The following is a 26,523-nucleotide window of genomic DNA, read 5'->3' as shown; positions in this document are numbered from 1 at the left end:
TCTGATTACGTTTTGTCGGCTTGTCTGTCTTCTGCTCACATCCATCGTACAGGTGCCCTTAAATTATCTGCTGTTTATTTGATTAGTCTGTGATTTACAGTACTTTTGGACATGGTCTGCCCCTCTGAACTAATAAACATTTATGACCTGGAAGAAATTTGTATGCCCACCAATTAGCAAAGTCCAATTTAGAATAGATTGCAAAAAAAAGTCTTACATCTAACATCTGTATCTGTCAATTTTTTCTGTGCCTATCAGCCAACTGCAAATTAACTGGTGGTCTTTTGTATTTTTGCCTTGAAAGTTAATTTACATAGATTATGATTGGGTTGTCATTGCTGTCACACATTACCAAATAAAAACAGTGAGTCCTCAGCCTAAGAAATTGTTCGCACCTACATCAGAAAACAGGCATTTATTATGACTTTCTGACTTCTGCGTGATGTTCTGAGTTGCATAAAACCCTTTAGTTCTGTTATAATCTAATTGTTGTCATGGCTGTTTCCATCTGCTTAGCTAGATTTAACCCTAGGATAGTTAATTGCTTTATCGGAGTCTGTTTCTGTATTTCTGTTACCTGATAGCCTCTAAATGAGCCCTAACGGCTTACGTGAGAGGAACATCATTATTATTAATGGAGGGAGCAGCTGATGGCATTTAAAAGGTTAATCAGGCTTCCTGACCATGTAGCATTGTCAATACTGTGTGGCGCCAATTATTTTGGTTTGTGGAAGTTCTTTCACAACAAACCACGAACAGACTTTGTGTAAATTGCCAAATCATTAATAATTGAAACAAACACTTCACAACTAATTGATCATCTGTAATGTGTTTTCTAATCACTGCAGTTAGAGTTTTTAGCACTAATCAAAACCGTTTTCCATTGATTCTCAGTTGTTCTGGCTGGAGACTGCTGTATATTTTGTGTCTGAACTTGTGTTGGGGGTAGCTGATGCTGGTTTTGATTGTTTTCCTTTTTTCTATGTCTCTCCAAAATTGATGCAGACACTCAAAACAGGACTGACCATGTTTGGGGAAGCAGTTGGACGGCTGGCTGGCAGCCTACCCTCGGGGCCGGTTGAGGATGAGGTTTCAACGCATAGCACATCCCGACGTAGCCCACACATTCCTGGAGTTGTCACAATCATTGATACTGAGACAGTTGGGGAAGGACAGGTAATATCAAAAGTCGTGAGTGTAACATTTTTGCCAGGACACCGGCATTATTTGGGTAACCAAAATCAGGGTGACTTTAAGTTTTTGTTGTAGAGGTGATATTTTCCTTTCCAAAACAGAAACAGATGGAGCATGGAAGAGGATGGAGTTGTAATATAAATTATTGTGCCTGCTTTCCCGTTGAAGAAATTTATTTTGAAACTTTTATAATTAATCAATGCTTGCAAAATATGAGGATAAATGGATAAAATAGACATCTAGTTTAAAAGGCAGATTGTGTCTAGTTTTGTTTGTTGTGGAAGTTGACATTAGTTCAGAAATGATCAACTTATTCAGTATCAAATGGGTAACAGTCCTAGTAGCACTGTCTTTAGAATTAAAAAAAAGAGTTAATTGAGAAATATATATTGTCTTATCCAGTTTCAAGCAGTAGTGAAAATTCTAACTCTACATGCTACCAATTAATGTAACCATCTCATGTGTAGTAATGGCTAATAGTAATGACAAAGGTTCCATTGTAGATATTACAGGCATTAGAACTAGCCACATGATCATTCTGTAAGATAAACCAAGGCATGAGGGGCTTCTTGTGCAGTGTTAGTTTTCCTGCCAAAGCCCTGGGTTCAAGTCCACACCCACCTTCTCCACAGGTGTGTAATAACATCTGTGAATAGATTGATTAGAAAATATCAAAACCAAAATATTGCAGATATTGGAAATCTGAAAAGAAACATAGAAGTTGAAAATATTTAGCTGGCCAGTCAGCATCTATGAAGAGAAAAAATAAGCTGCTATTTCAGATATGGGCCCATTTTTAATTTGCTGGTTCCGATGGTTTCAGCCATAAACTTTTCCTGCTCATCTCTATACACTAGCCTGATCATAATAGTCATTTTATGCAGTACAAAATAGAGATGTTACAGTCAATTAGGTGCCAAACAACTGCTTAAACTCAGGAAGTCAGTAATTGTTTTTTTGAACTATTGGAACTCAGAATGCCATTAACTTAGTTTCCTTTTAGCCAGCATCCAGTGGAAAAGCTGATAGTCTATTTCACAGCTTAATTGCTCTGAGCATGGAAACATTATTCCATAAATTTCAGTTCATTTATGGCTTTTTAAAAGTAAGTTGCAAGGGTGCATGAGCAGAAAGGAGAGAGTTCCTATCTCAAATTCTGTTGAATTGATGAGCTGGACCATTGAACCAATGTGCAGTGCGAGTGCAAGTGTGCCATTAGATTTAATAAGTGAGGATTATCAGTGGAAGTGGTCTAGTAGTGCCAATGTACAAAAAAAAGTGAGAGATTTTTCACCATACATTTCTGTCAATTATTAAATTTTCTTGTCATTAATTTACTATCTTGGGGTAAGGAAAGTGGAACTCAACACCCTTGTCACTACTTCACTTAGTTCTCTTAACTGTTTTAATTTGCCACCTTCCCTATTAGTCCAAAAGACTGTCTGCATTTCATGAATTTTCTTCAAAAGACCTGTATTTCCATATTACTCCCTCCTTGTTCTTCCATCATTTTCCTGAGTCTATTGCCTGATGTTGATTCCATACTTTGAGAGTACAGAAATCTTTTGGTAACAAATCAGTGCATGTACAGCAATAGCTCATGGAGAAGCCTCCAAAGAACCTGATGTTTCCCCCAAATGACTGCTACCACTTTAAATCCTGTCTTCTTACAATTTTACATAAAAGTTGAGGTTGTGGGCTACCATACAATCTGCAAATGAACTCATGCTGTAAAATCCAGTGGGATCAATAGCACATTTATCTCGTGCATGCAAGACTTGACGACGTCTATGTCATTTTGTGGAATACGTTTTCATGGAAAACATCAAAAACTCACTTGAATGCATTGTATCATCTGACCTCCATGCACATGCATTTTTGAATCTGAATCACTGGGTACTTATCGGAAGAAGGAAATTGGCAAATATATTTCACAGTCTAATGCAGAAATGCTGACAACCGTTTGTAATACTGCCTGGATTGGGACGAAATATGGATTTTACCAATCTGTATAACTTGCTTCACACATGGATTATGTCATATTTTGACCTGCCACTCTTATATATAATTAGGTTAAACTCTGCCAAGCTACCTCTAATTTGGATAATAAGGAACAGACATGAGTTGGAGGTAATCGAAAGTCCAATTTCATTTGATGTGTTCTTGCTGTCTGTCAAACTCATTCACAAAAAAAATTAAAGGGACTGCTTATCATGTAGGACTTCTTGAATTGAGAACTTTACTGAGTCCATTATTGAAGAATAGCCAGATATACAGTTATATAAAAGGAGTTATTAATGGTGAAGATCTAATTTAGAGAAAAGTAACTGCTATTACGCAATGAATGCCTGCATGAATGGCAATATCATTTTTTAAGTTATTGGGATTTGCTACCTCTTTGAAAATTGTTCTATTGTTCCTCTTAGCAATAAGCTGTTCCTCCTTCATATACCCCCTGCTGAAGTTATGTGTGAGGCTGTGATCTTATGGTAATGTCACTGGATTATGATCCAGAACTCCAGAACAATGTTCTGGGAACATGCTTTTGAGTCCCACCATGGCAAATGGTGAAATTTGAGTTAAATAGAATCTGAAATAGAGAGCTGACCTAATGACAATTATGTAACCACTGTCAATTGTGTAAAAAAAACCCAGTTCATTGAAGTCCTGCAGGGAAGGAAATCTGCGTCCTTACTTGATCTGACCTCTGTCTGACTCCAGACCTGCAACAGTGTGTCGACTATTAATTAAGGAAGGGCACAAAATGCTATTCCAACTCAGTGTCTGATAAAACTTTAGAACTATTAGAACAGCGAAAATGCCAAATGAAAATAATTTTGGAATTCTGGAACCCCTAACTAAAAATAGAGAAAGCTGGAAATACTCATGCAGTCAGGTAGTACCTGTGGAGATTGAAAAAGTTAACATTTCATGACCTATAATCAATTCTGACACTTATTATAAACAAACACTTTTGGTCACTTTAGCTTTGTTCCCCCATTTTGTTCAACCTTGATGACAACTTCCTCTATAGAGTTGCCCCAAGTAAAATGTATGGAACAGAATGGAGTACAAGGTTAGGATGTGTTTCCACACTTCTGAGTTTCATGTGCATCAGTTATTGATCTCTTTGTTTATGTATTTCAGTATCACTTAAATTCATCTGAAACTTTGAGGTAGATGGAGCATCATATATTTTTCAGACTTACTACTGCATTCCCAAACAGCTCTTAGCTGTGGCTCACTTGGGAGCACCCTTTCCTTTGAGGCAGATGGTTATGGATGAGAGTCATTCTGTTGAAGCGCCTTAACATTCAAAGCTATGGACTAAGAACTTGTCAGTGGGATTAGGCGAGATAGTTATCTCTCAGCCAGCGCAATGTAATGCCAAACACATTCTCCTATGCTGTTTCTTCTGCATTTATATGTCTTATTTCAGTAATTGAATACTGTTTCTAGGTTGATGCTCTATTGCAGTACTGATTGAGTGTTGCATTGTCAGAGATGCTACCTTTTGGATCAATTGTTCAAAAAAGACCATCTCTCTGTTCAGTGGATGTAAAACCAGCTCATGATGTTATTTGAAGAAGAGCGTGGCATTTTCCTAGCAGCTTGTCCAGCATTCCTCCTTCAAAGAACTCTTTCAAAGAAATGAAATAACTTGTCACATATCTCATTTACTGTGGTGTTCCAATAGCTGCCTCACTTGTCTGCACACAGCTGAAGCCAATGGTCAAGCGCAATGCTTGAAATAATTTTTCGTTGAAATAATGCCAGCTGTGCACTGTACTGAATACTATAGTATTGGTGACAGTTGAAGGGTTAACAGCTCCATTGTTTGGATGAAGTTATCCCTAATTGAGGTGTGTCAATGAGCTGCTTTCCACGGTTCAGTTCAGGAATCTTCCTTGATCAACCCTTCAGAGGTATTATGATAAGGTGCCAAACTCCAAAATACTGGACTTAAGATAAACAGAACAGTACTGGATTGTGTGTTCTTCAGTTGAGGAAATAGCTTCATGTACACCTTGGTATTAGAAAGGTCTGAGTCTCAAACCATCCTAAAAACAATTTCAACAGATATATTGCAGGGATGTATTTTGTTGAAGGACATGACTCAGGCCTCTTACAAGGTGTGCATGCTGGAAATATAACCCAAAGCATCCTCCATCTTTGTGAAAAATTATGCCTCAATCTTTAGTTTCCAGTGCTTGCAAAACAACTAAACTTTTAAAGGAAATTGCAGTTGGAAAATGCTGCAAAATAGAACTTTGAATTTTCAGTAGTCAATGCAAAATGAGGAAATGCCAATGAATATTTACATGAGAGTGGCCAGACTTTATTCCCAAGATCTTTCTGATCTCCTTACATCTATTTGGAGGCCATTTTGCACAAATCATAATGCAGAGAAGTTAGAGCCTTTGTACATGTGCAGGTGCATTAGAAGATATGTAAGTTATAGTGAGAGACTTGAAAAACTAAGACTATAATCACAGAGTCAGAAGTCACATGACACCAGGTTATACTCTTACAGTGGACTATAACCTGGTGTCATGTGACTTCTGACTTTGTCCATTCCAGTCCAACACTGCAACCTCCACACTATATGATCACAGGGACATAGAAGGTTACATACGATTTATAGAAATGTTCAACACTCAAAAACATTAATCACAAGATTACTTTTGCTGGATTATGAAACAAAACAGCATAAGTTTAGCATTTTTACTGGAAGCACAAAGGCGAGCATCAAAAGATATTTTCATGCAAAAGTTGAATGTGTTATTGCAAACGCCTGTTGTTGCTGAGTCAGGAGTAAAATTTAAGAATCAATTAAATAAATGCTAAGCAAAAAAATGCTAAGGAGTACAGGAAAGGACAGACAAATGAAATTAAAATGAATGGATTTTGTGGAACTGGTAAATACACTGTGGACTGAATGGTTTTCTAGTGTTGAGATTTCTGTGATCTATAAGAAAGTTTCTGAAATGTTGTGCATTGTACACCTCATATTGCCCTGATTTTGGGGATTCTCTTGTCACATTAAGTCGTTTGATAGTTGCATAAACTGAACTTCAGTCAGAGCTGAAGCCGTTTAAGTAATGGATGTGTTTGGTTAAGAAGGAGCTGTGATAAAGTGTGATAATCCCCATATCCTGTTGGGGATTGACAGAGGTTTACTAACGGAAGGATGGCAAAGTGCTGTCACCTATATTCAAACTGTAACTTTGGATAGAATATTGCTTTGTCTGGTTGTTTTGATTCCTTGCATTCTCAGCCCCCTACTGCATTCCCTGTACAATGATGACTGTCTAGCCAAATTCTGAATGAACACCATCTACAAGTTTGTTGATGACACACCTGTGGTAGGATGGATATTAAACAACGATGAGTCAGAATACAGAAAGGAGATGGAGAGCTTGGTGTCATGGTGCAATGTTAACAACCTCTCTCGCAATGTCAGCAAAACAAAAGAACTGATCATTTCTTTCAGAAAGAAAGGAAGAGAACATGCCCTCACCTACATCAATGGAGTGGAGGTTGAGAGGTTTGAGAGTGTCAAATTCCTGGGAGTGATGATAACTGACAACCTGTCCTGGACTTCGCACGTAGATGTGACAGTCAAGAAGGCACAACAATGCCCCTTCTTCCTTAGGTGACTTAGGAATTTGGCATGTCCAAATTTTACAAATGCATCAAAGAGAGCATACTATATGTGTGCAGAACGGCCGGGTATGGCAACTTACCTGCCCAGGACTGTAAGAAATTACAGAAATTATGTGCGCAGCCCAGACCATCACGGAAGCCAACCTTCCATCAATGGACTCCATTTACTCTTCTCATCATCAAAGAGCTCTCCCACCCTGGTAATGCACTCCTACAAACTCTTGCATTAGACAGAAGATACAGAAGCTTGAGCACACTTACCAGCAGGTTCAAGGAAAGCTTCTTCCCTGCCATTATTAGACTGATGAATGGACTCTCTATCTTCAAATAATGTTGATCTTGTTAATGTTGGTCTTGCTTCACACAGCTCTTGTACAGTGTAACCTGTATACCTCACTCTGTCTAAGCACCCTATGATTTGTATATCCTTGCTTACTATGATTTGCCTGTACTGCCTACAAACAAAACTTCTTAAATGTTCATAGGTACACATGGCAATAAGTCAAATCAGGACTTGGATTTTCAATCACCAGTGAGCTGTGTAGGTGGTGTAATTACTTGAGCAGTGAGGATGGAATTACAATTGAGAATTCCGAGAAAAGTTACTGACAGTTCTGTTAGATCATTGCATGGCTTTATGGAATTCTATGATTAAAAGAATATTCCCCTTGTGTGAATACCTTCTGTGAAAAACAGAACTTGAGTCTCAGTCAAGAGATTGCTATGTAGCTTCTCCCAAGTTATACTTTTTTTTACATCCTCCTCCAGCAGATTGCACACAGTATACAGACATAACATAAAACTGCAGCACTTTCTAAATGACCGGCAGAATTACATTGCTCAGTGTAATATCGTCTTCTTGGCTTCATTAAAGCAGCTCTGCTTTTTGTCAGAGACGTTTTTTTGTCTCCGATAAATGAGTCAGACTGAGCAAAGGGGCTGGTTTGTATTTTGTTCAAGGCTGCAGTTGAAAGCAATGGTGTATGATAGTTAATGTCACAATTGAATTGACTCAGTGCATCAGCCCTTGTGTAGTGATTTTTTACCTTAGTTATGAATATGATTATACGCATGAAATTGGAACTTCTTCTAATCTGAATATTTTAGTAACACATTCAATTTGACTTCTTTGGTGATTTTTCTCATTCTTCTTTTTCTTCCTTCATTTTGTTGCATTTGTCCTGTCTTCTTAATTTGAGTGAAATGCCCTGAGTCCACGTACAGTATTTCTCTTGTAACTCCTTTGAATAGATTCCTGGTTTATTTTGTATGAACTAATCATGTTTTGGGCAATTGTTGTGCCCAAGACTAGATTTAGCCTCAGAAACCCTGGTTGAGGAGAGAAAACACAGCTACAGTTCATGCTCTTTGTTCTATTTCAGAATGTCAGGTGGTGAAGGGTAGAATCTGAGTCAATCTTTACACACTTATATGCTTTTATTTACAGTGATACACATTACAAACATGCACCTCCTAATCCAAAAGTTCTAAATTTAGACAAATGCTAATTGTACTTCATTTTTGGAGCCCATTAGTAATTAGGTCTGTACTGTAAGGGGCACTTTTACTCGGCTGCAACAGAAACAAAACAACTTTAAATAAAACTTAACATCTTAAGTCGGAATGTGATTTCTCAGGGTGTCTATGCATTCCAGCCACCATGAAGCGCATTCTTCTAGATATGAGTTCTACTCAATTATTATGCATGTAGCTCTCTCAACCTTCTTTTTTGTTTGGAAATACACATTCTGTGGATTAACTGTGAACCTTCCATAGTTAAGTAGCTTGTTGACACACAATATCCAAGCTTAGTATTTACAAAATGACTGACTAGAAATATACAGAGGGTTTATAGTGGCTATAGAATTAGATGGATTGCATGATTGTGACTGCCTGCTCCTGATGACTTTCCCTTCAGGGATAGCCAGGCTGCGACCATGAAATTGTAGTTTGTATGTCTCTTGTACCCATGGATTTTATTTTCTTGGAATGTATACCAATGCTGCACTGACATTTGATTTCATGATTCACCAAATTGAATTAATAGACCTCTGAATCATGTGATAGTTACCTTAAATATGGGCAGAAAGGCATACACTCTCCTTCTCATCTACTGCTGTTTACAATTTTCAAGTCTTTTTGTGAATGTTCTGCAGGACCTTTGAACCATATTATCTCATGTTGGGTTTGCATAATGATATACAGCTGCACGTTAATGTGATAGAGTCATGCAACATCGAAATATACCCTTCAGTCCAACTTGTCTGTGCCATAGTCCCATTTGGCCCATATCCCTCTATTACATACCAATTCAGATAACTTTCAAATATTGTAATTGTAACCACCTCCATCACCTTCTCTAGCAGCTTGTTCCATACACACACCACCCTCTCAGTGAAAAAGTTACTTCTCAGGTCCTTTTTAAATCTTTCCTCTCTCACTTTAAACTTGTGCCCTCTTAGTTTTGGACTCACCCACCCTACAACAAAGACCTTGGCTATTTACTCTATTCATGCCCTCATGATTTTATAAACCACTGTAAGTTCACCCCTCAGCCTCCAATGCTGTAGGGACAAAAAGCCCAAGCCTATTCAACCTCTTCCTATAACTCAAGCCTTCCAATCTCGGCAGCATCCTTGTTAATCTTATTTGCACCCTCTCAAGTTTAACAACATGCATCTTATAGAAGGACGACCAGAATTGTACGCAGTTTGTGTCTTCTGTTTAGTTACTTTGCCTATAAAATGGGAGCTACAGTGAATTTAACCTGATTTATATTAATCAAAAATTTTTGAAGAATGCATGAAGCAAATGGGCAGACCCAGTAAGTTTTGGAGCTGAACCAAAAGGAGTCAAATTGGATGAACTGCATTGATATTTTCCCAAACTCTGTTGCCCATATCCTAATCCACACCAAATCTTATTCACACAGCATTCCACTAATCACTGGCCTACATTAGTTCTTACTCTTTAAAGACGATCATTGAATCCCTTAAAAAATTCTCCTTGATTATAATCCCTCCATAGCTTTACACTTCTCTCAAACTCTGTAATATTTTCTTTCCCTTCAATCCTCCGAGATCGCTACTGTCTTCAGTTCTGATATCTTGCATGTCCCAAATTGTAATTGCTGTGCTGTTGAAGATTTAAATTGTGCATACCTTATTCTCTACAATTTCCTTGTTAAACCATTCCAAGTCACTTCCTTCTTTAAAGATGCTACTTAAAATCTACTTTTTTTAAGCAAACATTTAGTCATCTGTCCCACTTCTATGTAGTTCCTTGGAATGTTTTACTAAAATAAAGTCACTACATAAATATTGGCTTTTGTTGGTATTTTGACGATGCTATGGCTTTAAGAGATGCATTTGTCCTTTTCTTTGTGAAGGTACCAAGCAGTTTGTTCCAAAGCCAATAGACTAAGCAGGTTGTGTGGCCTTGGGGTGTTTTTTAAAGTTAGAACAATAAAAGCAGCCTGAATTGGGGGATGGTGGGGCGGTAAAGTGTGAGAGTAAATCTCTCAGAACCAGGATTTTTTTTCTGGTTTTATCCTTCAGTAGCAGTTGCTGGGGTCTTGCAGTTGGATGTGGAAGGTCTTATTTCTTTCTCTAAAAGCTGGGGTTCTCTTTCTTTTGCTAGAATTGCATGTGAGACAATCTGTTTTACTGAATTTCCCTTTGCCAAAGGGTGTGTTTATATTTGTTACTATATTATAGCAGTTAATTAGTAATTGTTAATATGCATATTATTTTGTTAACCATTTCAATAGAGTTATGGTAAAGTCAATTATTTTCCTTTATTTTTATTTTGTCTGTATTTTAATTATAGTGTATGAATAAAGTGTGTTTTGTTTCAAGCCTGGTAGTTTGACTAATTGAATTACATCTGGAATATAACACCTTACAGCTAACTTTAAAATAAAAAAAGTTAGGATTGAGACTATCTTGTTAATATATTTTGAGGGGGTTCAGTCTTATCCATAACAATATTGAATGCCTATTCTGTCAGACCCAGATTCACATATGCAGTGATGTACTAAATGGATCAATGCTGTGTCACTCTGTGTCACTTATTGTTCCTGATGTATATAATTTATATAGAAGAAATTTGGGAGCGGTGAGGAGCAGGGGAATGATAAGTAATTTTACAGATGACACAAAGATTGGTTTGAGGATTGAAGGTCTTAGGTTATAGGAGGATATGGATGGACTGTTCAGATGGGCACTTCAGTGGCAGGTGGAATTTAACTCTGAAAAGTGTGAAGTAATGCATTTTGGAAAAATAAACAAGACAATGGAGTACTCAAGGAATGGTGAGACTCTAGAAAGCTCAGAGCAACAAAAGAGATTTTGTGGTGCTTGTCCATAGATCCTTGAAGGCAGCAGGAGAGGTTTATAAGATGGTAAGAAGGCATATGGGATACTTGCCTTTATCAGTCATGGCACGGATTATAAAACAGAGAGGTCATGTTGGAGCTGTATAAAACTTTGGTTAGGCCACGGCTAGAATACTGTGTGCAGTTTTGGTCACTTCCCCAAAGATAGGATATGATTCCACTGGATGGAGTGCATAGGAAATTCACAAGGATGTTGCCTAGGTTGGGGCAGTTTAGCTATGAAAAGAGGTTAGGTAATCTCAGGTTTCTTTTTAAAGCTTGGAAGGCTGAGAGGGGATCTGGTTCACAAGTATAATAATATGAGGAGCATGGACAGGTTAGAAAGCATCTATTCTCCTTAATTGAAGGGTCAGAAATAAGGGGACATGTTTACTGAGAAAAGCACAACTTTAGGGGTGAATTTGAGGAAAATGTCTTTCACCCAGAGGTTGGTGGGAATCAGGAACGTGTTGCCTGGAAGACTAGTAGAGATGGGAGGCCTTACAAACTTTAAAAGGTACATTAATGAGCACTTGAAATGTCATAAAATTCAAGGTTATGGGCCAGATACTGGAAAGTGGAACCAGTGTAAGTTGAGAGTAGTTTTTTGTCAGTGCAAATCTGATAGGCCAAAGGGCCTCTTCTGTATTGTATGGTTCTGCACTTCCTGGAGGTATTTCAAGGTTGTTGCCGTTGCATGAATGACTTTGTCACTTATTGTGCAGAGATGAATATCGCAACCTACAACAACAGGTATGTGCATTTTTAGAGCACCTTTAATGGAGTAAAATGTTTTAAGTCACTTCATGGGCGTATTTGTCAGCAAGCAAAATTGACATCAGCCATGTGAAAAAAGGGACAGGTGATTAAAAAGTTGGTCAAAAAGATAAATTTTAATTTTCTTAGAGTACGAGAAAAAGAAAGATTGAAGGGTTTAGGGAGGGAGTTCCATAACTTCAATTCAATAATTTGAAGACATGATCAACAATAATAAAACAATGGAAATCTGGGAAATGCAAGAGGTCATTTTAAGAGGATGGCAGAGATCTCAAATGTCTGTAGGTCTGGAGGAGGTTACAGGGGTAGGGAGGTGAATATGGATTAGATTTATGAATGCTGATAATGTGTTGCTGGAAAAGCGCAGCAGGTCAGGCAGCATCCAAGGAGCAGGAGAATTGATGTTTCGGGCATGAGCCCTTCTTCAGGAATGAGGAAAGTGTGTCCAGCAGGCTAAGATAAAAGATAGGGTGGAGGGACTTGGGGGAGGGGCGTTGGAAATGCGATAGGTGGAAGGAGGTCAAGGTGAGGGTGATAGGCCGGAGTGGGGATGGGGGCGGAGAGGTCAGGAAAAAGATTGCAGGTTAGGAGGGCGGTGCTGAGTTCGAGGGTTTTGACTGAGACAAGGTGGGGGGAGGGGAAATGAAGAAACTGGAGAAATCTGAGTTCATCCCTTGTGGTTGGAGGGTTCCTCGGCGGAAGATGAGGCGTTCTTCCTCCAGCCGTCGTGTTGCTATGGTGTGGCGATGGAGGAATCCAAGGACCTGCATGTCCTTGGTGGAGTGGGAGGGGGAGTTGAAGGGTTGAGCCACGGGATGGTTGGGTTGGTTGGTCCGGGTGTCCCAGAGGTGTTCTCTGAAACGTTCCGCAAGTAGGCGGCCTGTCTCCCCAATATAGAGGAGGCCACACCGGGTGCAGCGGATGCAGTAAATGATGTGTGTGGAGGTGCAGGTGAATTTGTGGCGGATATGGAAGGATCCCTTGGGGCCTTGGAGGGAAGTAAGGGGGGAGGTATGGGCGCAAGTTTTGCATTTCTTGCGGTTGCAGGGGAAGGTGCTGGGAGTGGAGGTTGGGTTGGTGGGAATGATCAATTTGAGTTTGTTGTCCTCGTTTAGAGAGGACACAGTGAAAACTGACTGCTATTCTTCAGAGTGTGACATGGAATCTGATCTTTCATTTGAACCCCGGCGACTGTCAGACATCTTGGCTTAATGTCTCATCCAGTACTTCTTTGAATTATCAGTCTAGATTAAAATCTAAAGCCTTGGAGTTGGGATTGATCCTGAATAAGAGGTGAAACTAACACTTAATAAAGTTATATACAGTTACATAATCACATTTGGTGTTTTAATACTTCTTAAAATTGTTTTCTCAAAGTTACTTATTGAATTCAATCTCTTTTAATCATAAAAAAGATACACAGTTGTAAATATTTTATTAGTTACAGGTGGTGGGCTGGTAGCACCCTATGTGTTGTGTCAGATTCATTGTTCTGTGAGGTGGTAAGGATAAGTTGTCTGTCTTTGACTTTTTCCAACACCGTGAATTACTAATCTCATTTGTAATGAAGCATGCAAAATGCCCTTCGCAAGGAAAGAAAATCAAAGCATTCAAGTCTTTCTCAATACTATCCTGTATTGAGAAGGGTCCAGAAGCAAGTCTTTCTTCTCAGCCAAAGAACTGTGTCTTGATGCAGAGATAGAAGGTGGACAGTACAATCTAAAAATCATTTTAATTGAACTTTCTGTGGCAAATGCACAGGGACACAGTGGGGTACCTAAAACTAAATCTTCTGAGCATATTTCAAATCAGTTCTGGGTGTTTTTCTAACTCTTAGAGTCTTGTTTTAGGTCTTTCACATTTGACCTGGTCTTCAAGTATTTTATCAACAAAACTGGTTTCCAAAACAGATGTGGTAGCAGAGTTGATGGTTAGGTTATATACTAGTAAGGAACTAGAAACCTGGAGACATGCGTTCAAATCCCACTCTAGTGTTTGGGGAATGTATATTCAATTAAACAAGCCTTCAGTAAAAAGCTAATGTCAATAATAGCAATTGTGAACTTGTTGGGTGGCTGTAAAAAAAAATGTGGTTTGCTTATATCCTTTAAGGATGGAACTGTGCTGACCTTACATGATCTGGCCTATACTTGATTCCAGACCCAAGCAATTTGGTTGATTCTTAACGCTCTCCTGAAATGGCCCAGAAACCCACTCAGTTGTATTTAAGAAGGTGACTCACCACCATCTTCTTAAGGTAATAAATATTGTCATTATTTTTACAGCCCACATCTTATGATTGAATAAAAACAATGGTAACATGAAGTTATAACATGGCTTAAAATATAGTACGTTCCATGTTAGAGAGTTCCTTAGATTTCAGTAAAGTACACAGATGATCATCTGAGATATATGTGTTTATTTGAAGCCTAGAAAACAATAGTACAACTAGAATTCTTAGGGAGTATTTGTAGTAGTGCCATCTCTCCACCATTGGAGTTGTAATGGAGGATTACATTATCAGCTCCCATCTGAAATCCTGGGGACTGGCTCATTCAGAAAATGTGGCATATAAAACTAAGTGCTCAATCCATAGCAGGAGCTCTCCACCACTACCACCACCCACAAAAAGCTGAATTTTCTCCACAAACTATTATACTTGATGATGAAATTAATCCAGAATTGTTTCATTCATATTGTATTTTTTTTGGGTTCTTGCTCTTTCATACTCATTGCTGTGTTTTAAAGGAGATTTGTGAACTGTATATGCAAGTCACAGGACCATGAAAGGAGATTGAAGTGATGGGTATGTAGCTACTTGCTGCCAAATAAGAATCTGTTACTGCTATTCAGGACATTCCAGCCTGAGAAGAAATTCCAGCACTGTACCACAAGTTTTACCAAGTTCTGCTAATTTTTAATTTTGGTAAACTATGTCCATTGAAATATTTTGCCTGCAAACTCACCTGTTGTTGCCTAATTTACCCTGTAATGTCAATAGAGCAAATGCAGGAACAAGTGAAACAGCAGATGCCCATTTCTATTTATCCTGCCAAACAAATCAAAAATAAAGTGATGCATTAAGAATACAACATAATTATTCATTTGTGTAACTGACAGCTCTTAAATGCAATTTCTTCTCCCTGTGACGGAAGTTCCCAAAGTGGAGTTGTGAGGTGAAAGCTTGGATTCACGAGTCCTAAGGCTGCAGAAGAGCTCAACTCCTCTTTGTGTTTTCAGTTCTATCACCTCTTCAACTATTCTCAAGCGTTCTTATCAAGGGGTTACTGTACTGATTGTAATGAGGTCAGCCAGATGGACCTCGTAGAATATGAGTTACCTGATTAGGATGTTAATCTGATCCAATCAGGAAGTCTTGTCTAACATGAAAAGGTTGTGTGCCAGTCTCAAAATGAGGTCATGGTGGGAAAACTTTTGGGAAGCACAGCACTATGATGTAAAGGTAGCAATCTGATAAGTTAGCATAGTGACAGTCCTGCAGTGTATAAAAGTCAACCATGATTCATTGGTAGACTTCATGCCTCTGAGTCAGAAACTAATGAGTTCAAATACTGAGCATCTAATGTTGGCCCACTGCATTTAACAAGGTATGATTTTTCAAATTGGGTGTTAAATCATTATGTTGATCTTCCTTTCAGACAAATATAAAGACTCCTTAGGAGCAGTTGAAGAAAAGTGAGGTTGTCTTGACTAGTATTTATCTCTCAACCAGCATCACGATTATTGCTTGTTGGACACTGTGTGTGAATTGTCTTCTATGTTTGACTACAAAATAATGATGACAGCACTTCAAAATTTCAATTAATTGTAAATCATAAAAAGCTGTGTAAAAGTTCAGGCTCTTTCTTCACTGCCATGTGGTCACCTGAAAATTTCTGTTGTATAGGGCACTAAATAGCAAACAGAATTTACTTAACATCATTACTGCAGCATAGATTAAACGATTGTAACTTGTACAATACCACACCATGCATTAATTTGTTGAATGTCTATCACATGATGTCAGGTATAAAAGAATGATCAGAATTTCTGATCGTTTGCTGCAAGTAATTCATTATTATTCTACTCATGCATTATATAGCTAGATTTGTGCCTTTGAAAGGGTTAAGGTGGTATAGATTGAGGAAAAGCTGAAATGAGCAATAAACTAAGAGAGAACAGCCTGTACGAAAAGATTTATGTTTAGCAGTCCCATGAGTTCATGGAAGTCTACAGAAGAGATGATATCCTTTGAAATGTCAGCAGAAGATCCCCAGATCCTTTAGCCTGTTGTTCTGGAACCAACTATGAATTCAGATACTGGGTTACGAGACTTTTCATTACACTTTGATGAAAGCCATGAGCAATTTTCATTTGCAGCCATGCACTGCTTATTTGTATAAACTACACAAGAATGGATTTCTCCTATTTTGGTCTTCTGTCGACAGTGACACTAGTATAAATTTCTGCATTGTTGAAATCTACATTTAAACATGAATACTCTGCTAAATTCAACTCCAGAGAATTATTCTATTTGCTTCTCCCTACTGTGACATTTATCATAATGTCTGACACAGCATCCATTACAAAGATACTGCAGGGAACTCTCACTAGAAGGCACCATACATGTTGCCCAAAGTAGTATCTAAATGGGTTTTCCTATTTTTACTTGACCACATTATATCTATTTTGTTGCATTAGGTGACACATCAGCCAGAAGAAACTGTGAGATAGTAAATACCCCAGAAAGTTAACCGTATTGATTAATCCTCATGAGTTTATTCTGAGGCATCAAAGTTCCTTTTCAGTGCATCTTAAAAGCCCTACTTTAGCAGGTATTTGTTAACTGTGTAATTGAGCTTCTATGACTAACAGCAACAGAACCTTGGCAGAAATTTCATTGATCAGAAAAGCAGCTAAGAGTAATTAGATTAACACTGTGGTTGGGACTGGAGTCATCAAACCCATATTTGTTGCTAATATTGAAGTGCTAGTTGTGGTAAACACATTAATTAAATGTGAATTAATTTAGCAAGTATTTCAGTCACCACCATCTAGAACTCTGCATTCATCCAGTTCTGGCCTCTTTTGCGTCTCATGCTTTTCACCACTTCACCTTTGGTATCCATGCCTTCAGTTGCCTCAGCTCTAAACTCTGAAGTTCCCTCCATAAATTTCTCTAAATTGCTACTTCTCTTTAAGATGTTTCTACAACACATATCTTCTGTTTTAACAAACTTTTGATCACCTCTTCTAATTCTCATTGTGTTATTGGTGCAAAGTTTTGTCGGATAATGCTTTACTGGAGTGGCTTGAGACATTTTTATTAAACTAATTTAAATGTGCTACATGAATGCAACTTTGTTTTACCTAATTCACAGTAAACCTACCACTATTAGGAGGCAAATGATATTACTGCAGAAAAATATTGGACCTTTCTGATTTATGTTCCACTTTACAATATCTGGTATATACAGGTAAGGTTTCAGGAACTACATGATGCCAATATCCTTAGGATAAGATAATATGCCATTCAGCCCCTCAAATCTGTTGAGTTTAGGAGCTAATGGTGCACATTATTCCACACCACCTCATAAATGAGAGACTCTTTGTTGAACTAATGGAGGTTTCTTCTAGGAGAAAGTGAAGACTGCAGATGCTAGAGATCAGAGTTAAAAAAATGTGGTGCTGGAAAAGTGCAGCAGGTCAGGCAGCATCTGAGGAGCAGGAGAGTCGACCTTTCTTCTACACTATTTAAATTTGAGTTTGCTGTCAGTTCGATTCTATTTGAATAAACAGTCATAGGATGGAGATATCTAGATCATAGAGTCATGCAGCATGGAAAATGACCCTTTGGTCCAACCAGAGCATAATCCTAAACTAAACTAGTCCCACCTGCCCATTCCTAGGCCATAATCTTTCCTTTTCATGTACTTATCTAAGTGTCTTTTAAATGTTGAAACTGTGCCCACTTTAATTGATATGCAAGGAAGACCTCTGACTGCATTTGTAAGTTGCTTGGGTCTTTCTCCATGGTATTCACTGTTGTATAGTCAGTTTTATAGTAGGTGTCAGGATATTGTTTTTGCAAAGTAAAGTTCTTTTTGTTGGAAATTATTACAAGCATAGAGAGTATCCTCATTGTGTCTTATGAGCTGCCTCCCCAGATATCACTAACTACCCTATTAAGCATCCCCCTAAATAAAGATTAAATGCTGAACATACTTGGCTCCAAAACTGGTAATGTCGATGTTTTTTTGTGAAAGTTATGAGGACATTTTGTTTGAGAATTATTTCCAAAGACCGAAAAATCAATTTATTTAATCAATTCCTGGTTACCGTTGTTGAAGTTTTCATCACTTTACTGCAATGCAGCAAAGATAACTGCAAATATAATGTTTCCATCGTGGCAGCTTACAACAGATATGGATTTAGGCTGAAACCTTTCGTATTTTCTTTTAAAAAAAAAATGAGTATTGCACTTTGATGAGATAATCTTGCTAGGTTAGCAAAGTCGGCATTGGCTCAACTGTTATCCAATTTTGCATACTGAACCGTCCTGTGCCTGCAGTTAAAGATTCACAGGTTCAAAGCTACTTGCCCAACTTTACTTTATAATCTCTTCAGGACAGTGCTGATGGAAATGCACTGTCAATAATGTTGTCTTTCAGGCTGTTATATCCAAGGTAAGATTTAATGGTCCTGAATGATCTTAAAGATTTCAGAAAGCTGTTTGAAGAACACAGAGAATTCTCACAAAATGAAAAAGAACAAAGAACTGCAGATGCTAGAAATCAAAAACAAAAACAGAAATTGCTAAATAATGCAGCAAATCTGGCAGCATCTGTGGAAAAAAAACAAGGTTAACGTTTTGTGTGCAGTTGCACTTCAGAATTCAGAGAGTTCTCGAAGGACCGACTGGCCTATTGCTATTCAGGTGTTTTCCCTCTCTCAACCACCAGAAAAAGACCAAGTGGCTAAACACAGATTTGTTATGTGGGATCTCGGTGTGTCACGTTCCATTACATCTGCAGCATTTTGAGAATGTACTGAGAGATTTGATAAAGTGCTCCGACAATGCAGGTCTTTCTTCCCTCATAAATGAGGCTTTGATTTTTGTGTCCGTAAACATCCAGTAATATGAAGGCCAGATGATGCTGTCATCTGTCGCTCATTTACAGACTTAGTTTGAGCAGTATGGATTGTGCCAAAAGGATTGTGGATTCCTTCCAAATTTATGTATTATTTTCAAACACCCTTTAAAGTTGTGTACAAAAATGCAGTCCTTCTATAGGTATTTATCACCACGTAGGGGAGTTTTCAGGCAAGCTCTGTTCCTTGAATTTGTTTCTTTGTAAACTCATTTCATATACTATTTGTCTGGCTGCCAGGATAAGTTTGTGCACAAACAGATGTTACATCTACAATGGAAATGATTGCCATGTGGTTTTACTTCATTTACATTTCAGTGTTCAGTTAAACACATTTCTGCAGCACTGCATGATTCCATGAAGTAATCGTGTCATGGAAGATGGCATAATCTGCTTTTATTAAAAGCTGCATATCATGAGAACCGTTGCGTCTTCAGATTGCCATGTTGTATGGACTACAGATTGCAAAGGTACATGTTATAATCTCTGATCTGGCTATTTTAGCCAATATCAGTCACGATGGTAATGGTACTACTGCTAGAGACAGCTAACTCCCTATTATTTGGTATTTTGAAAATATTTCATATTTTCTTTTCTCTGTCCTTTCTGCTGTTCTACAATGTGGGTTATCTGTGGAGTGCATGTTTTGCAGTGGAATTCCTGGAGTTTCATGAAGATAAGGAGAGCACTAGGTCAATTTCACTAAAATATTTTGAATTGACTTTGGGAAACCTGTAAAATTAATTGCATCTCCAAACTTACAGAACTTTGCAGGTTACTTGCGAAAAGTAACAGGTAAAATACACAGTCTTATCATGGCAGATTTTGACTTTGAATTAATGTGTTTGGTTAAAAAAAAAGGAGATCAGAGCTTAAAGAAAATAGAAAAACAACTTTTATTTGTAAATAATTCCTCTGTCTTCTCTTCCTTCTCTTGGGGTTTTGAGACTTTCCTGGGTTAGATGCTGCTAATGTCAATTATTCTTTGTACCTCACCCAAGTGACCAATATATGTACATGAACCAGGCTATCATTGTTAGCTAATGTTTGGGAGGAACAGGAGTGGGTGTAAGACAGATAAGCTTAGCCGCCCTTCCAGCAAGGATCATTGAATTGCAATGAGGTGTGGAAATTCAGACTGTATTTGTTGGCTCCCAATCTCGGGGTCACAACAGTTGTAATCCCTATATCACCACCATATTTGAGGTCTACTAACCCAGCACCAACTGGTGATTGATTCCAGAATTTTCCTCATCTATACAGTAAGCTATTCCCTGTACAAATGAGCAAAATCACTGCGGAGGATGCATAAGCTTTTACTAAATAAAGGAGAAATGGGAATCAAAATTAGTGAAATGATTTATTTAAAAATGTGCAATGTATTCTGAAAATTTTGATAAGTGTTTAACTGAATATCTTTTAATTTGGTGCTCTGTGACTTTAAAGCGGTTTACTCATTTTCTGAAATGAGTAACATCAAAGTGGTGATTAAAGTGAGTGAGATCTTTTATTTGGCCAACTTTATTGTATTTAATAACTACTATAAATCAAAACTGCACAACTTCCTCTCTCACTTACCTCAGCCTTTTTACAGAGTCCCTGGTGATTTTCACCCATTTAATTAAACATGATGACAGCACTTTGAAGGAATGTGTCAGCCTTTGGTGTCCTTTGGAATAAAACATAAGAGCAATGGTCTGGTGGCGTCAACCCATCTTTGGAAGATTGCAGTATTAAACTTAAGTCAGTGTCGTTTTTAACTCCCTTTTGAACCTAATTTGGAAGAAATAATGAAGATTTGCTTCAGGAGTGTGACAAAATTAAACGGGAATGAATTGGTAGTTACAATTGCAATATGTTTGAATTTTAGAAAAGAAAAATTTGCAGCTTGCATTTACGTAACATCATGTCTCTCCAAAGTATTTGAAAATACTTCGCCTCACATTAATTATATTGCACAGTCAATGCGAATTGAGAGGAAAATCCTTTGCAAATGAGAGCCATTCCAGAAAAAAAAGGAAGACCATTATAGTTATTGGAGACCAGTTGTTGCAGCCCGGGGAATCAGTGCACAGGTTCCAAAGAAAATGCCCTTGGCCATCAGTAATTTTATTGATGACCTTCTGTTTGTCGTAAGGTCAATGGGCAAGACTGTTCACTGATTCTACTATTCAACTTCATTAACATGGGCTGACTCAGTAACAAGATAACAAATATCAGGTAATGGCCACTTTAAATAATAAGAGGCTAAAGGCTGAATGGCCTGTTTCCATACTGTAGGGAATCTAATTTAATCTAATCTAATCTAATCAAGAAAACATCTTTGTCTTGACTTACAGTGGTAGCCCTTGATTAGTCCCCTTCAATTAACATTATAATTGAAAGCTAAATTGTAGAGACTGCATCAAATCCATAACTACAAAAACAGGACAGAGGCTCGACACTCTGTGACTAATGGCTCACCCACTCAGCACTTCAAGCATCTCCACCACCTGCAACGTGTAAATCATTCTGTAAGATAATGCTCCACACTCACCTGGACAGATGCCACGACTAAACATTCAAAGTTGTATGCCCTCCAACGCAATATAGTCCATATGACCAGCATTTTTGTAGTATGGATTTAATGTCCATTACCTCTATGTGCTCTGTGGACACAGTATTTCCTGTCTACAGGCCTCAGCAGCAGCAACTTGCCAAGGTTCCTCTGAGAATACCTGTTGCCTCCTAATAATATGCCTTTCTGAAATTGTTCAGAAATAACCACTCTCCATCATCATTAATGAGTAATCCCTAGAATCCCATGATAAGAACTGTCGTGATTCAAGGGGATTGCTCACCATCAGATTCTAAGGACAGCCAGAAATGGACAATGCAAATGTGGATTTGCAACTGTTTCATATTTTCCAAGAACAACTGTGGAATTTAATGTTTTAAATACTGCAGCCATGTCATACAAAGCAGGATTCCACAGCAACGATGAGGTAATGGCCAGAAAGAATATATTTTGCTGTAGTGTTCAGAATGAAAGTCATGCTGGCTACCTGGAGAATGTTCTCTCTTTTTTAAAAATAATGTTGTAGGTTTTTCTTCAATGTTCATTGGTGAACTGTAGGATCTTGGTTTGGTGACTTGTCTGAGAGTCAGTAACTCCAACGATGTAGCATTCCTTTAGCCTTGAATTGGAATGTCAGTGTGGATCATGTGCTTAAAATTGCTGGATCTTAAAACTTCCGATTTAGTAGTGCATCAAGTAATTCAAGCCCATAAATTTTTAAACAAAAGCACATTGTAAGTTTCTATGTAAGGATCAAAATATAAAGTGGCATTTCTTTCAATTCCGGAACTGCCCAAAATGACTGCATTTGGTGTCTTTCCATTCTGTACATTTTGTTGATTTTTTTATTCATTCAATTAAATTTTGTATTATGCTAGATTTTATATGGACAGGTAGCATTCAGGTTTGTGTTAAACAATGCATAGATTTCAAATGACCTACAATGGAGAACCAGTTTTTATCCCTTAATAGGTAGAATATCATCTGGCTATGCACGCAAGGAAGGTCAGAGTGTGGAGGGCAAGCAAAAGAAGTCCACCTGAACTTCTCTGCAGGTACATTTAGGTGGAGCTTTAAAACTATTGCACATTTGAGTCATCAGATATTTTAAAGTCTCAAAAATTATGGACAATTCATATGCCCTTTCGCTGTACAAGACTTGAATGGATCAGAAATAAACTCTCATTACCAAATGCCTGGTGCTTGACTGGGTGTGATTTTACAGCTGAAATTGTTTCTTCATGTAGACTGTCAGTGGCATTATTCTATGGCATCAGCTGGTATGCTTTGGGAAATGCTACAATCTAATCTTAGCTTTCGCTATTTTATTTTCTTCTAATTTTTAGCTGTATATTGTCAATTTGGCAGATTTGTGCCCCTGCAATCTGCTTTTTAGTGCAAAGGTGGCATGGATAGCAAATTGGACAAATGACATGAGAATCTGTTTTCAGGGATGGCGCTTGAGGGTAGAACAGCGCACCATGAGAACTTCCTTCTCCAAATAGTACTACAGAATTATACCTATCAGCTGGAGTATATGTTTAATGTCTCATTCCTAAAGTTCATAATTGCAACACTGCAGTACACTCATTTTCTCAGTGATGCATTGACTAATGTTCTTCACTCAACTGTACAAAAGGAAATACAGTATAATTCATCAAAATTATTTAATTACTGTTTTGTACTTGTAATGACTATAAAATAAACTGAATTACTGGAAAGAAAATTATTTTCTTTAAAATGCTTCCACTCTAATCAGCAATTTTTAGAGAGGTGTCAGTGAATGTTCCAATGTATTCGGATGATGGGAAAGAAGCCATATTTTAATAAATATATACAAGCTAACAAAATGTCTGCCTTCAAAATAGTTCTCAGATTGTGTAGTTGTGAACACCCTGAGAATTTGTGCTGTGCAGCTGTTTGTAAAAATGTCAGAATTTATTGTGGTGAAATAAAGCAAACATTGCTAATGCTGTGTATATAACATACACACACATTCAGACATATGTAAACATGCACATAGACTGTCAAATGGAATGATTTCCTGACTCTACATTTTTGTTTAGTGCCTGAAAGTCTATTATTTTATTTATTTATATCATCTTGTGTAAATTAATTTTCAAGATAAACTTCACAATTTATTGCTTTATGTATGTCAGATGTCATATTTACTGTTTAAGAATGACATCCAATTTGGTTTGACAGTGTTAGAGTGGAACAGTTTGTTACTGCCAGTAATACATGGGATTTGGTTCAGTCAGTACAGGTATTATTAATTCCTGGAGTACAACTTCTGTAGAATGTTAATACTGTATATTTTTTATTCATTCATGAGATGCTGGTTATTTTTATTCACTCGTGGGACATGAGTGTTGCTGGCTGCCCAGCATTTATTGCCCATCCCTAGCTGCTGTTTAACTGTGTGGTTTGATAGGCCATTTTAGAGGAAGTGAGCACTGCAAATATGGAGAATGTGGTGCTGGAAAAGTATAGCAGGTCAGGCAGCATCCAAGGAGCAGGAGAATTGACATTTCAGGCTACGAGAGGTGGAGAGATAAATGGGAGGGAGCTGGGTCTGGGGAGAAAGTGGCTGAGAGTGTGATAGGTAGATGGAGGAGGGGGTAATGGTAATAGGTCAGAGAGGAGGGTAGAATGGATAGGTGGGAAGGAAGATGGACAGGTAGGAAAGGTCATGAGGGTGGTGCTGAGTTGGAAGGTTGGAACTGGGATAAGGCGGGGGAAGGGGAAATGAAGAAACTGGTGAAATCCACATTGATACCGTGTGGTTGGAGGGGCCTGAGGCGGAAAATGGGGCGTTCTTCGTCCGAGGCCAAAGATGAGGAGTGTTAGAGTGCAATTAAAAGTCAACCACATTGCTGTGACCAGATAAGAATGGAAATTCCTTTCCTGAAGGACCTTCATGAGCCAGATGGGTTTTTCCTGCCAATTGACAATGGTTTCATGGTCATCAGTAGTTTCTTAACTCCAGATTTTTAAAACTTGGATTCAAGTTCTATCATTTGCCATGACAGGATTCATACCTAGGTCCCCAGAACATTAGCTGAGTTTCTAGATTAATAGTCTCATGATATTACCACTTGGTCATCGCCTCCCCATTGCCAAATAGGCAATTTCAGAGGGCAGTTAAGAGTCAGCCACATTGCAGTGGGTCTTGGTCAAATGTAGACCAGATGGGATTTTACAACATCGACAATGGACACATTTTTAGAATAGCTTTTTTAAAATTCCAGATTTCTAATGAATTCCAATTTCACCATCTGCCATGGTGTGGTTTGAACTCATGTTTCCAGAACATTAATCTGGGACTTTGGATAATGAGTCCTGTGACATTACCATGGTATGAATACCTCCCCTATTTCATCTAAGTAGAGACATGCTGCTTCATTAATTATATTCAATTAATGTGAAAACATGTGCATTTATGTAGTGACCTTAGGCTGCCCTGATGCGCTGTATGATTATAGAGTTCTCGAGTGGATACAGCATGGGAGAGCACTCAGCTTGCTGTATCCAGATCCGTGATGAACAACTTTCCTCTTTCCATTTCCCTGTGGCTTTATTCTTCCCTCTTTAGATGTGTCAGAGAAATTAGCCCAATAAAGCAGAGATCACAAAACACAGATCGATGTGAAATTAACAATTAACATAGCGATATTGCGGAAGAGAAATTGTCTAAACTGAAACAGCACAGATAATCTGTCCAGGGAATCTTGTACAATGATGCTAATTAAAATAGGGAAAATACAATATATTTGATAATTAAGTAATCCAGTGATGATGGTGATAATCGCAAAGCAGTTATCAGAAGAATGTCTTATCGTAGATACAATGTAGCATCCTGGCAGCATCAATCAGTTTTTAATGGGATCAGGAGATTCCAACTCTCTTTGAGGGTAGGTGAGAATGTCCCTTTCCTTGGCAGTAAGATGTTTCCATCGTTTCTCTTCTGTGAGCGAGGTATTCTGCTGTCTCACTGTCTGACCTGTTCTTTGTGTGGCTTTGGTATCACTGGGGTACGAGACTGCCGTTAGGGCTTTGGAACAGCTGTGTTGATCGGGTCCAGGAAACTTACTGTTAGTTTGTCTTGGGAAGTGCATTCCCTGGTCTGCTAGTGACTATGGTCATGTCTGATCGCTCTTGTCAGCTTGTTTGGTCAATGCTGAGGCATTTAGGGTGTTTCTTGAATGGTTTGGACAGGCTTAATTTCCATGTTCAGTGTGGCCATGCTGTGGGTAGGCAGGGTGACAGATCTTTTCCCACAAGGTGATTTATTTTTGGAAGCCAGAATTAAATCTGCCACCTCAACCCTTTCAGGCAGTGCATTTCATGTCCTAAACATTTGCTGCAAAGAAAAGTTTTTCTTCATGTTGTCACTGCTATTTTGCTAAATAGCTTCAAATGAGGTGTTCGATTTCTCAATCTCTCCTTGAAAGGGTTCAGTTTCTCCTTGTCATCTGTACAGACCCCTTGTCATTTTGAACATTTTCATAAATGTCCTCTGTATATCCTTTACTCCAAGGAGGACAGTCGCAGATTCTCCATTCTATCTAAGTAACTGAGGATCCTCAATCAATTTCTTGAATGCTTTCTGCACCTTTCAAAACTTTCTGAAGATCCCCCCGTTGAGACCTAACCAGTGGTTTATACAGGTTTATCATAACTTCCTTGCTTTCTGCTCTGTACCTGTCTTTATCAAGCCCATAGCCCATAGGCTTTATTAATTGCTTTCTCAACATCTTCAATGATTTCGGCATATGTACTCTCAGGTTCCCCCCTGCATC

At 38.2% G+C, this 26,523-nt stretch overlaps 1 protein-coding gene across 4 annotated transcripts in view; it reads left to right on the top strand.

Annotated features, from left to right (window-relative positions):
* Window positions 1–26,523, top strand: part of bcas3 (BCAS3 microtubule associated cell migration factor) — a 1,192,206-nt gene that overhangs the window by 303,012 nt on the left and 862,671 nt on the right. For all 4 annotated transcript variants that reach the window (XM_072590043.1, XM_072590044.1, XM_072590042.1 and 1 more), the window contains one exon: window positions 1,006–1,176. In XM_072590043.1, coding sequence (XP_072446144.1) covers window positions 1,006–1,176 — 171 coding nt within the window. The remainder of the gene's footprint in view (window positions 1–1,005; window positions 1,177–26,523) is intronic.

Source organism: Chiloscyllium punctatum, chromosome 19 (assembly GCF_047496795.1).
Source record: "Chiloscyllium punctatum isolate Juve2018m chromosome 19, sChiPun1.3, whole genome shotgun sequence".
Lineage (NCBI taxonomy): Eukaryota > Metazoa > Chordata > Chondrichthyes > Orectolobiformes > Hemiscylliidae > Chiloscyllium > Chiloscyllium punctatum.
This window is presented reverse-complemented; position numbering and strand designations above follow the sequence as displayed.